This window comes from Panicum virgatum, chromosome 5N (genome assembly GCF_016808335.1).
Source record: "Panicum virgatum strain AP13 chromosome 5N, P.virgatum_v5, whole genome shotgun sequence".
NCBI classification, from domain to species: Eukaryota; Viridiplantae; Streptophyta; class Magnoliopsida; order Poales; family Poaceae; genus Panicum; species Panicum virgatum.
Genome location: NC_053149.1, coordinates 44,402,801 through 44,413,042, shown reverse-complemented (window position 1 = coordinate 44,413,042; position 10,242 = coordinate 44,402,801). Strand labels below are relative to the sequence as shown.

General features: G+C 43.4%; 2 protein-coding genes across 2 annotated transcripts; both read right to left on the bottom strand.

Annotated features, from left to right (window-relative positions):
- Nucleotides 1–220: 220 nt before the first annotated feature.
- Nucleotides 221–2,873, bottom strand: LOC120672393. The gene is made up of 2 exons (XM_039952767.1): nt 1,583–2,873; nt 221–589 (listed from the first exon to the last, which is right to left on the bottom strand). The coding sequence occupies exon 1, from the start codon at nt 2,831–2,833 to the stop codon at nt 1,583–1,585; it is 1,251 nt and encodes a 416-aa protein (XP_039808701.1). The 5' UTR covers nt 2,834–2,873; the 3' UTR covers nt 221–589.
- Nucleotides 2,874–7,185: 4,312 nt separating this feature from the next.
- LOC120672394 lies at nt 7,186–9,329 on the bottom strand. The gene is made up of 2 exons (XM_039952768.1): nt 8,021–9,329; nt 7,186–7,550 (listed from the first exon to the last, which is right to left on the bottom strand). Exon 1 carries the CDS (start codon nt 9,264–9,266, stop codon nt 8,025–8,027), a length of 1,242 nt encoding a protein of 413 aa, XP_039808702.1. The 5' UTR covers nt 9,267–9,329; the 3' UTR covers nt 7,186–7,550; nt 8,021–8,024.
- Nucleotides 9,330–10,242: the final 913 nt, after the last annotated feature.

Genomic DNA, 10,242 nt, shown 5'->3' with positions numbered 1-10,242 from the left:
ACTATAGACTGCTATTCAAATTGTGAAATATGATTCTGGCATAAAAAGATAAGGCGCAACAAAAAAAAACTTCCATTGGTACTAATGGAATTAGAGAATGCAGTTCCATATGTAGGGTGAAACTCAAATAGATAGAACATTGGTAAGATACCAAGTCTCAATGAAAACATAAACTAAGCAGAACTGGTGTTAAAATCAGCCCAGTGTGAACAGAACTAGATCAAACACAGGACAAAGCATGAATAAACATGCATATATCTTCCAAATGGGCCAATACGCCATGCATATGCAAGGTACTAAGTTGATTGATTTTGTATATAGCGTTACTTAATAAAAGGTGCCTGAGAAAAAATATTCCAAGCTTTACAGTGACCTTCAAAACAGAAGCGGGTTGAAAGTATTGTTCACCATTAGCCAGGTACGGAACATGTCCCTAACATTGGGGAGCCATGCATTTCATAAAGGCTCTTGAAATAGCACATAGAAGGAAGTGACTTCAACATGTAGGCTGGTGGCTGATAGCTCTAACACCAAAACATCAAAACGCATCTCCTTCATACCACTTTGAAATTATGTCATTGCTTCTGACCTGCAAAATCGACAGACTGTTTTTCAGAATGAATATAAATGACCAATTATATTTAGAATGTTTATTATAATGAGAGCAGATTTACTGGCCAACAGAACATATTGTTCAGAACATATTTATTAAGCTACAATGATGATATGTGCTATCTTTACAAGTGATGGCAACAAAGAAAATACTCCCTCGTTTCACAATGTTTGTCTGGTCCACATAACTAGGTGGTATGGTAGTTGATTGTTATCTAGACGAATTATGTCAAATTTGTACTCATTTGCAATTTTGAATAGTTCGTCCATAAAAAAGGACCTAGAACAACCAGATTTCGGGAAAAAAAAAGTTAGCTTTTGAACCTCGTAGGTGTGTGGACCAGACAAACATTTTGAAACAGAAAAAAATAGGTATTTATTGGGGCACATGTAGGCTAAGCGGTTCTGACTTTTGGATCTAAAATTTATATGTTATTTAAAGTAAGAAAATGCAGACAAACATAATGACAACAAAAGAGAGATAAAGAACTATAAACAATATATAAAAGCCAAACTTTAATATCTGATGACCTTATTCAGCCTGTTTGGCAACTAACCAAACCAAACCAAACGGGCCCTAAAGTCATAAACCTTATCAAAATGCAATCTATATTGAAATAGACACGCCGCATGACAAAATGCAATTATTTCACCCATGGTTCTTAATTTTGTATATCTGATATTGCAACATTTAATGTATAGTCCTGCATTATGTGTAGTATAACTAACACAATGAATCTTTGATTCTTAACACAACTTCTAAAAGTTTGAAATTAGCACGCCCAAAATAAGTAGCATGGACCTGGCCATTTTAGTTGAAAAGTACATATTTTGATTTTTCATTAAGTTTATCTCAGTTGTGGTCATCTGAGCAGATCAAATAATAGTAAAGCAATGCCACAGACCTATGTAGAGAACTAATTTATATCTCGTCTAAAAAACCTAATTCAATCAAATTCATACAACACACCTAATTTGCATTGTTGGCGCCATCTTGAACAAAAAAGCTCCCATAGTTTCCCAATAAAGAAGGAGGCCATGCCATAACGTAGGGATGGAAATGATGGGCACGAAAACTCCTCGGAAACAGCTTCTCCAGCTTCATTGTTTCTAAGCATAACACCAGGACCATCTCTGATGTGGTGAAGTAGACAAACCCATCCTCAATAGCCATGACTTGCAGTGTATGATTGTTTATCGGGGGGTCCGCCCCTACCTCATAATGGACCATGCCACTCAGAATCCAACTCTCAACACCATCATCATCAACTCTGTTCATCAACACACCAATGCTCAAGCCAGTGCAAAAGACAATGCAAAGCACACCATCCTTGGTTTCGCCAACAACAAAGCGGCAACCCTGCCGACCCTTTAAGTACGGTGGAAGCTCTGAAACAGAGAACTCCATTGTGTCTGTGTCCAGCTTCAGCATGTGCTCCTGGTTCGTGAAAGGCCAGTACACAGTGCCATTAGCTTGTGACCCAGACTGAAGCCAATATTTGTCAGCATCTTGTGGCGGCAGCCTCTCCTTTACCTCAAACCATGGGAGGAAGTACCAATCGCTGGTGTCCGACAAGAAGACGACCACCTGAACCCTGGATTTTTCATAAAGAAGCCACACAAGTTGGAACCACATGGGGTCTTCATCCGAGGAAAGCAAATGCACGTCGAGCGAGACAGGTTGTTGGTCAGGATTTCCTGGCGAAGCCTCCATATCGAAAGGGAAATCAAAGTATTCTGTGCCCCATGGGGCCAAGGGGTTAACGGTGGCGAGTAACCCGGCGTCCCAGTTCAAGAGGAGGAGGTACCCGCCGCGGCAGTCCTGGATGCGCCAGCGGAGGGGCGCGTCCAACGCGTGGTCTTGGGGATCCAGGAGAGGGGTGAAGGCGAAGTCGCCACCGCGGATGGCCGCGAGCACGTCGCGGTCGCGGCGCTGGGCGGGCGAGAAGGCCGGGAGGGCGTCGTGCTGGGGCTCCACGACGAGGCCGAGCAGGGGCGCCGGGTGGAGCTCGCGGAAGCGGCGGCGGAAGGCGGGGGAGGAGGCCACCGCGCGGCGCCACGGACGGCAGGTGAGGGCGGCGCGGACGAGCGTCGCGAGGGAGGGGAGGCGGAGGAAGATCTCGAGCAGGAGGTCCTCGCCGAGGGAGTTGATAGTGGTGGGGCTCGATAGCATTGGGGATTTCGCCGGCGGCGGCTCGGTTGGGTCGCTGCGGCGGGACATTGCGGCGGCCGGCGGCGAATCCTAACAACTGCGAGTGCTGAGTAGTGGGGGCTCGTCCAGATGGAAATAGAAATGGGCCTGGCCGCATGCCCGCGAAGCCCAACTACCCAAACTGGGGGGTGAGTGGGTGCTCAAAATCTTATCCACGACCACGACCATCTCAAGGCCCACCCAAACTCCTCTTGTATACGACTACAAGGCCCATTGTTTAATTGATAAAAAGGGCCCATTGTTTAATTGGAAATTGATAAAAACCCCTCCAGTGACATATAGAAATTTCGTTTTCTTTCTCCTTCCTCCTTCCTCTAAAACGTTGGTCATAATTTCTAACACTAGTCAGAATTGTTATTACTGTTTTCTGACAAGAGAATTTTGCCACCATCAACATATTGTCAAATACAAGAATATCATAAGATCCGAATATCATTTGTTTGATTGAGAATGTTGTGCTCTTAAAATCAGAAGTAGCAAAGGCATTCTAATCTTAATAGTTATAAGTATAGAACCATGAATTAAATTCAATATGCGGGCTATATCTGGTATTTCTAGTTTTCTACAACCGAAACATATAGAAGCACCTCCTTCATCGCTCTTGCAGCCCCCCCTTGGATCTGGGTCGAGCTTGCTAGGGTTCTGGCACTCTTTGTGGACTGGGGGAGGGGGTTATTCATCGTAGACTATGATTGGAACTCATCCAATAGCAGCTGCACTTTTTTCTTCTTTCTCCGGTCTGCCTCCGGCTCCCTTACCTTCCCCCGCGTCCCCGACTCCGACACCGCCTCCACTGACGCCACGCTAACCTTTCTTGCCGCCCAGCCACCGCCGTGCCGTCTTCTCCTCGACCCCGCCGCCCCCGCCCTCTCCTCTAGGACTAGGACTGCGGCCATGGAAGCTATGCACATTGAGAGTTTATAGACATAATATGTGAGGACTCAGAAAAGTTTAAGAACATTTGGAGCATTTTACTATATACACCAACATGTACTAAAGTATTTTGCATCTTGCGTCCATCGAACAACATGAACTCTATACTCTAGGTCTAGGGATCACGTCTAAATCACCAACGGCGACACACATAGGGAAGCCCAGCTCCAAAAGACAATCTCCCTCCTGGATAATTTTTCTAGTTTCAATGGTTGTCGTGCACCACCCCTCGGAACCTTGTTTTTTTTCTTCCGGGATGCTCTGAAGTCTGAACCATTTAGGGCCTGATTGGTTGGCTGCATGCAGCTCAACCAAGCCCGTGGGATGCAGGCTACGTGTGTTTGGTTTCTCGGTCCACCTACTCGGTCAGGGTGCGCACATGCAAAATGATCCTCCCGGCCAAGCTCCAGAGATACGAGAGAATTGGCCGTTCCCCTGGAGCCAGGCTCCGCTGGTGCAAGCGCATTGTGTATGGGAGAACGTGCAGACACAAAAAATTGCTTTTGCACTTGAGGTGCAGACACAAAAACTCGGCCTGTACGCGGGTGTATGTGAACCAATCAAGCAGCTCTGGCACCTGTCGGCATGCGAGCCAAGCTGTGGCCATCCGCGAGCCAATCGCGCCCTTAGATGATCAATGAGTCGAGCCTCGGCATCTTGAATAGCCACCGGTCTGCAAAGAATGCATCTGGGTCAGGATAAGCCTTTTTTTTGCGAAAGGGGTCAGGATAAGCCATTGCCATCGATGATATTCCACTTTGTCAAATTGCCATTCACATGTGTCGGTGGTCTGACATGTTGACATGCTTGATGGTATTTTCTGTGATGTCACTATTTCTCTTTTATTAAACTAATGAAAAATTGCAGATTTTAGATTTTTTATGGTAGAACTTTTTCTTACGTATTATACCAATTTGAACTGTGCTTCCCTTCAGGACGTTGGGCACAACCTGCTCACTGGAAATGCAGCACAATCCGGGAGGTTAACTACTTGCAGCAATAGTGCTCCAAAGCTCAATAACATGATGGTTCAGTGACGATCCAGGGCCTTTATGCGTTCGAATCGCAACAATCTTTGGGTTGCAGCACCCTGCTAAACATATTGGGACTGGATGCCGACTCCGCCCAGCTTTTTTGGCCGACAATCCTGCTTTCCGATAAACTTCTTCAGATCTCTTCCAGAGAAAATTTTTCCTCTATCAAGTCATCCACTGGGAGAGATCGTTAGATTGATAGTATGCTGCCAGTTCAATCCAGTCAATGGCAATACTCAGCAGCTCTGGAAGATTGCCGAAGGTCAGAACTGGTATTGAAAAGCAGTCGATACCAAATATTAGTATAGCCCACGTCTCGCGAAAAGAGTCCAGATTGGTATGCTGCCATGTTGGGATTGAGGAAAGAACCAAAGCTTACAGGTGTGAGAATACTGGTTCCGGCGAGCAGCCTTCCTTTCCATACCGGCAGCTATCTTATCTATGAGGGGTTGTACAAACAGTCTTGTTTGCTTCTAAAACTCAGAAGCAATCCTAATTATTTACAGTCAAAGCTCTTTGATGTGAGAAATTTCAGAATTTGGGACTCAATTCGCAAGCCTTTCAGAATTTGACACCCTGACCCACATGTCAGTGACCCAGGATGACCCCACATGTCATTGTAATAAGGGTGTCAAATCCTGAAAGGCTTGCGACTTGAGTCCCAAATAATGATGATGTTGCATGGAAAAACTGCAAGGCTTCCACCAAAAATATCACTTCACTTTGAATCAGGTACATTGCACATTTACTTATATTGGCTAGAAGGCCAGAAGGTTGCCCAAAAACCTGCAACAATTCATGGGTTACTGCAGATTAAGTCCTCGAACGGGTTCAAAACCAGTCAAAAAATCACACAGTGAAGGGTCAAACAAGGGAGCAATGACCTCTCATCACATCGCCTTTGAATTGTTGAAGCACCAAATAGCCTTCTGTAGTTTTAAAAAAGAATCCAGAAAAATGTACCCAGATATTTCACGGAAACTACGCTGTGTTCGCTTGGCTGTGGCTGGTGCTGATTTGTTATGAAAGAATAGTACTGCTGACTGGCTGGTAGCTGGTGGCTGGTGCTGATTTAGTCTAAGAGAACAGTACCGCTGGCTGGTTGGCTGACAAGCCAAGCGAACACATAATACTAGTTGTAGTCGTTCTACCGGTCAAATATCATATACTAACCTAGTCTAATATGCGTTGCAAGGTAGGTTCAGAGAAAGACATAGATTCATCAACCCAGCAAGAAAATATATGCATTCAGAAACCTATCTAATTTAAGTTATGCAAGAACTGTCGATGGCCCAGTTCACATTACTGGCAACACAAGCTATCAGCAAACTGCCAAAATACATAAATCTAACATGGTACGTTACCTAATGCTTTGCAACACTATACTACTGCAGATGCAAATTCAGGGAATACTTTTAATGTCACTTTTACAGAACAGTTAACTCAGGAATCAAAAGGGTTAGGCAGGTGCTTGAAGGTTTAAAGTTTGATGCTTGAGTCAAAATCAACCTTGGTTAACATGCCTTGCCACCTCATCATACTGACTTGCCACCCATTCCTTTAATCTTCCAGAGAACCACTTCGAAAAAAATATTTAACCTCTTAATATGCCTTAAAGAAATAAAGGACCAAAAAACAAATATAATGAAAAAGGCCAAAACAAATCATACACAGCCATGACCGAATATAAGAGACCTGTGTTTTATCAACCCAGCAATTAAAAGCAGATATTATCTCATATTGCTACTTAAGCCCTTAAATTTTCTGATAATTTCTTTTGGGTTAGACTGTTGCGCAAAGGCAATCATATAGGCATCAAATATAAAATAAAACTCAAGATGTATGATTTGCCGTGCAGTTTTCATATGTTGGGTAGAACTTGAATGGACATTACTTTGGAAACTTGTGGGATCTCAATAAAAAAGTAAGCTGAGCCGAGGTTGGGTAAAATCATAACAGCCTGCACAGAATTGGAGTAAGAACTGAATAAAGCAGATATGTAGATGGGTACACATTCACCATGCACAATCCACAATCAAGATTATATACGTTGATTGGTTTTGTTCCAAGCATTGGTTACTGTGATCAGTGATTTACCTTTGAACAAATATACATGCTTCAATCACATGGTAAGCCATGCATTTCATAATGGTACTTTTTCTTTTATAAAGTTCATAATTGTACTTGAAACACCTCAGAAAAAAGGAAGTCCTGTAAGTACAGAGACTGGCTACCTGGTAGCTCTAGAACCAAAACAACAAATGCATCCCCCTTAACACCACTTTGGCATCTACAGCATTACTGCTGATCGGCAAAACTAACAGAAACTGTTCTCACATTGGTTGTAGAAGACCAATTTTATCCAGAATAGTTCATTCAAGAGAGAAGATTTACTTATACAACAGTACAAGTATATCTTGAGTTAATGATTTGTTTAGTCAGTAGTCACATTGCTGCCATACAGATCAACACACAGCAAATATCATAGATTCAGAGCCAAGGCTTATTCACAAACTCTGACCCTTCGCTAATCACTATAATAAGAGGCTACCACAAAGATATCAAGGAAAATATAAATAGCAGATGACAAACTGATGATACGCATCATTTTTGTATGTTACAAAAAAAGAAGGTTTTTACTAAACCACATGCAGGCTAAGCTGTTTTCATTTTCAGATACAACTTCTGTCCAAGTATTCGGAGATCAATTTCTTCAAACCTTCATATACCAATGTTGGTCACACTTAGAACCACCATACCTGCAATTTTTTCTTAATATTTAATTTTGTATAGTTCAAGGAAACGAATATTAACAATTATCACAAAATAGATAAAGAATCTATCCAATGGTAATAAGGTTGGTTCATAAAGCTTAGCAAAACACTACCCATACAGTCAAATAGACACATGACATGAAAGAATGTAACTGTCTTCGTATTTCACCCACAGCACTTCTTTTCGTATATCTAATGTAACCATTTAATGTATGAAACCTTCATTATGCTAGCTAACAAAATGAACTCCCTTTTTGGAAGCCATTTCAGGAAAGTCCAAACTTAAGATGCTCAGTTTAACATGTACCAATCTCAAACACCAACTACATATTTTTGTTTTTCACTAGCATTATCATAATCCTGATTTACTGGATAGAGCAAAGAACAGAAGAATAACATCATAGATACAACTAGTACAAGTGGACAACAAATTTATATCAAGTCATATATCACACCTAGTTACTCATGTCCGGTGCCACCTTGTATAATTGCGAAGCGCCTGTAGTTTCCTACTAAAGAAGAAGGCCATGCCATGATGTAGGGATGGAAATGACGGGCATAGAAAGTCCTCGGGAACAGCTTCTCCAGCTCCATTGTTTCAATGCATAGCGAAAGCACCATCTCTGTTGTGATCAAGTACGCAAAGCCACCCTCTACAGCGACGACTTGCAGTGTATTGTCATTCGCCGACTCTGCCTCATAGTGGACCATGCCAACCAAAATCCATCTCTTAATAACATCATCGCCAACTCTGTCCTTCAACACACCAATGCTGAACCCAATACAATAAACAATGCAAGGCTCGCCATCCTTAGTCTCTCCAACAGCAAAGAAGCAATCCTGCTGACCCTTCAAGTATGGAGGGAGCTCAAAAACAGAGAACTCCATCGTTGCAGTGTCCAGAGTCAGCATGTGCTCCTCATTCTTGAAAGGCCAGTACAGAAGGCCATTGGCTTGCATCCCCCATCGAAGCCACCAGTTGGTAGCATCATGCGGCGGCGGCACCCTCTCTGTGATTTCCACCCAAGGGAGAAAACTCCAATCCCTTGTTTCCGATGAGAAGACCACCAACTGCACCCTGGATATATCACAAAGAAGCCAGACAACTCGGAATGACATGGGTTCCTCATCCGAGGAAAGTAAATGCACGCCGAGCCGCAGAGGTCCGTCCCCAGAGCACATATCAAAGGGAATGTGAATGTAGTCCGGGGGACACTGTCGGGCCAAGGGGTTGACGATGGCGAGCAGCCCGGCGACCCTGTTCATGAGGACGATCCAGCCGTCGCGGCAGTCGACGACGCGCCAGCGGAGGGGCGCGTCGCTCGCGCAACTGTTGGGCTCCAGGAGGGGAGTGAGGAAGAAGTCTCCGCCGCGGATGGCCGCGAGCACGTCCCGGTCGCGGCGGTGGGCGGCGACGAAGGGCGGGAGGGCATCGCGGTCGGGATCCTCGAAGATCCCGAGGAGGGGCGCCGGGTGGAGCTCGCGGAAGCTGCGGCGGAAGGACGGGGAGGAGGCCACCGCGCGGCGCCACGCCCGGCATGTGAGGGCGGCGCGGATGAGCGTCGCGAGGGAGGGGAGGCGGAGGAAGATGGTGAGGAGGAGGTCCTCGCCGAGGGATTCGATGGTGGTGGTGGGGTTCGAGTTCGATTGCTTTGGGAATTTCGCCGGCGGCGGCTGGGTTGGAACACCGCCGCCGGACATGGCGACGAACTAGTAATCGCGAACAACAGAATTCACTCTCAACTTGTCATTATGTTGTCAAGAAACCTTTGGCCCTGGAGAAACAGTAAGGATTATTTTGAGGGTTTAGTTCAAGGAAATAGTCCGTTTTTGAGTTATTTGAATTCAATGGCTATTTAATTTCTAAAACATTTTTCCAATCACTAGGCTGCCACTTTTTCAAAAGTGAGTGAGAGAATTTGTGGGCTTCACCCGAAATAGCCTTAAATAGCACCCCTTGAGGGATAATTTTTAGGGATAGGCTATTTACAAATAGCTTAGAAATAGGTCTCCTGATTGGCTCCCATTGAATTATTTGGAGCTATTTAAAGCTGGGCTAAAAAATAATATAGGGATCCAAACAGGACCTTTATTTTAGTTTCTTCAATTGCTAAAAGAATGTAACTTCTTATTTTTCTGAGAAGTCGAATAATTTTAAATTTGATCAAATTTATAAGATAACAATAATATTTATATTATAAAATAAGTATCACTAATTAATCATGAAATATATTTTTATACTAAATTTATTTAAAGATATAAATATTAGTAATTTTTATATAAATTTAGTTAAAATTGGATTTGTTTGATTTTTTTTCCTAGAAAGCTTGGGAAAAAAGACTATGTTATTGTTGTTGTATGGAGTATAAAATTGGATTTGTGCTTTCTTTTTAAAGAAATGGACCTGAACCGAGCGGCCTGCCGAGTCGCAGTATAGGCCCAGATCACATTCACAAAGAAGCAATCGAGTTTTCTATTTTTATTTTTTCTTCATTTTTGCTTTCTCCATCCCAATTCGTGCAGAAAAGTGTGTGGGCTGTCTTTTATCCTGCAAGGTCTTATAGGCAACAACACAAACATTCTATTATGATTATTTTTGAACTATTTAATCCATACGTGGACCCATAACATATATTTAGTATTGGCATGCCAATAATTTACTGCTTTATGAGAGAAT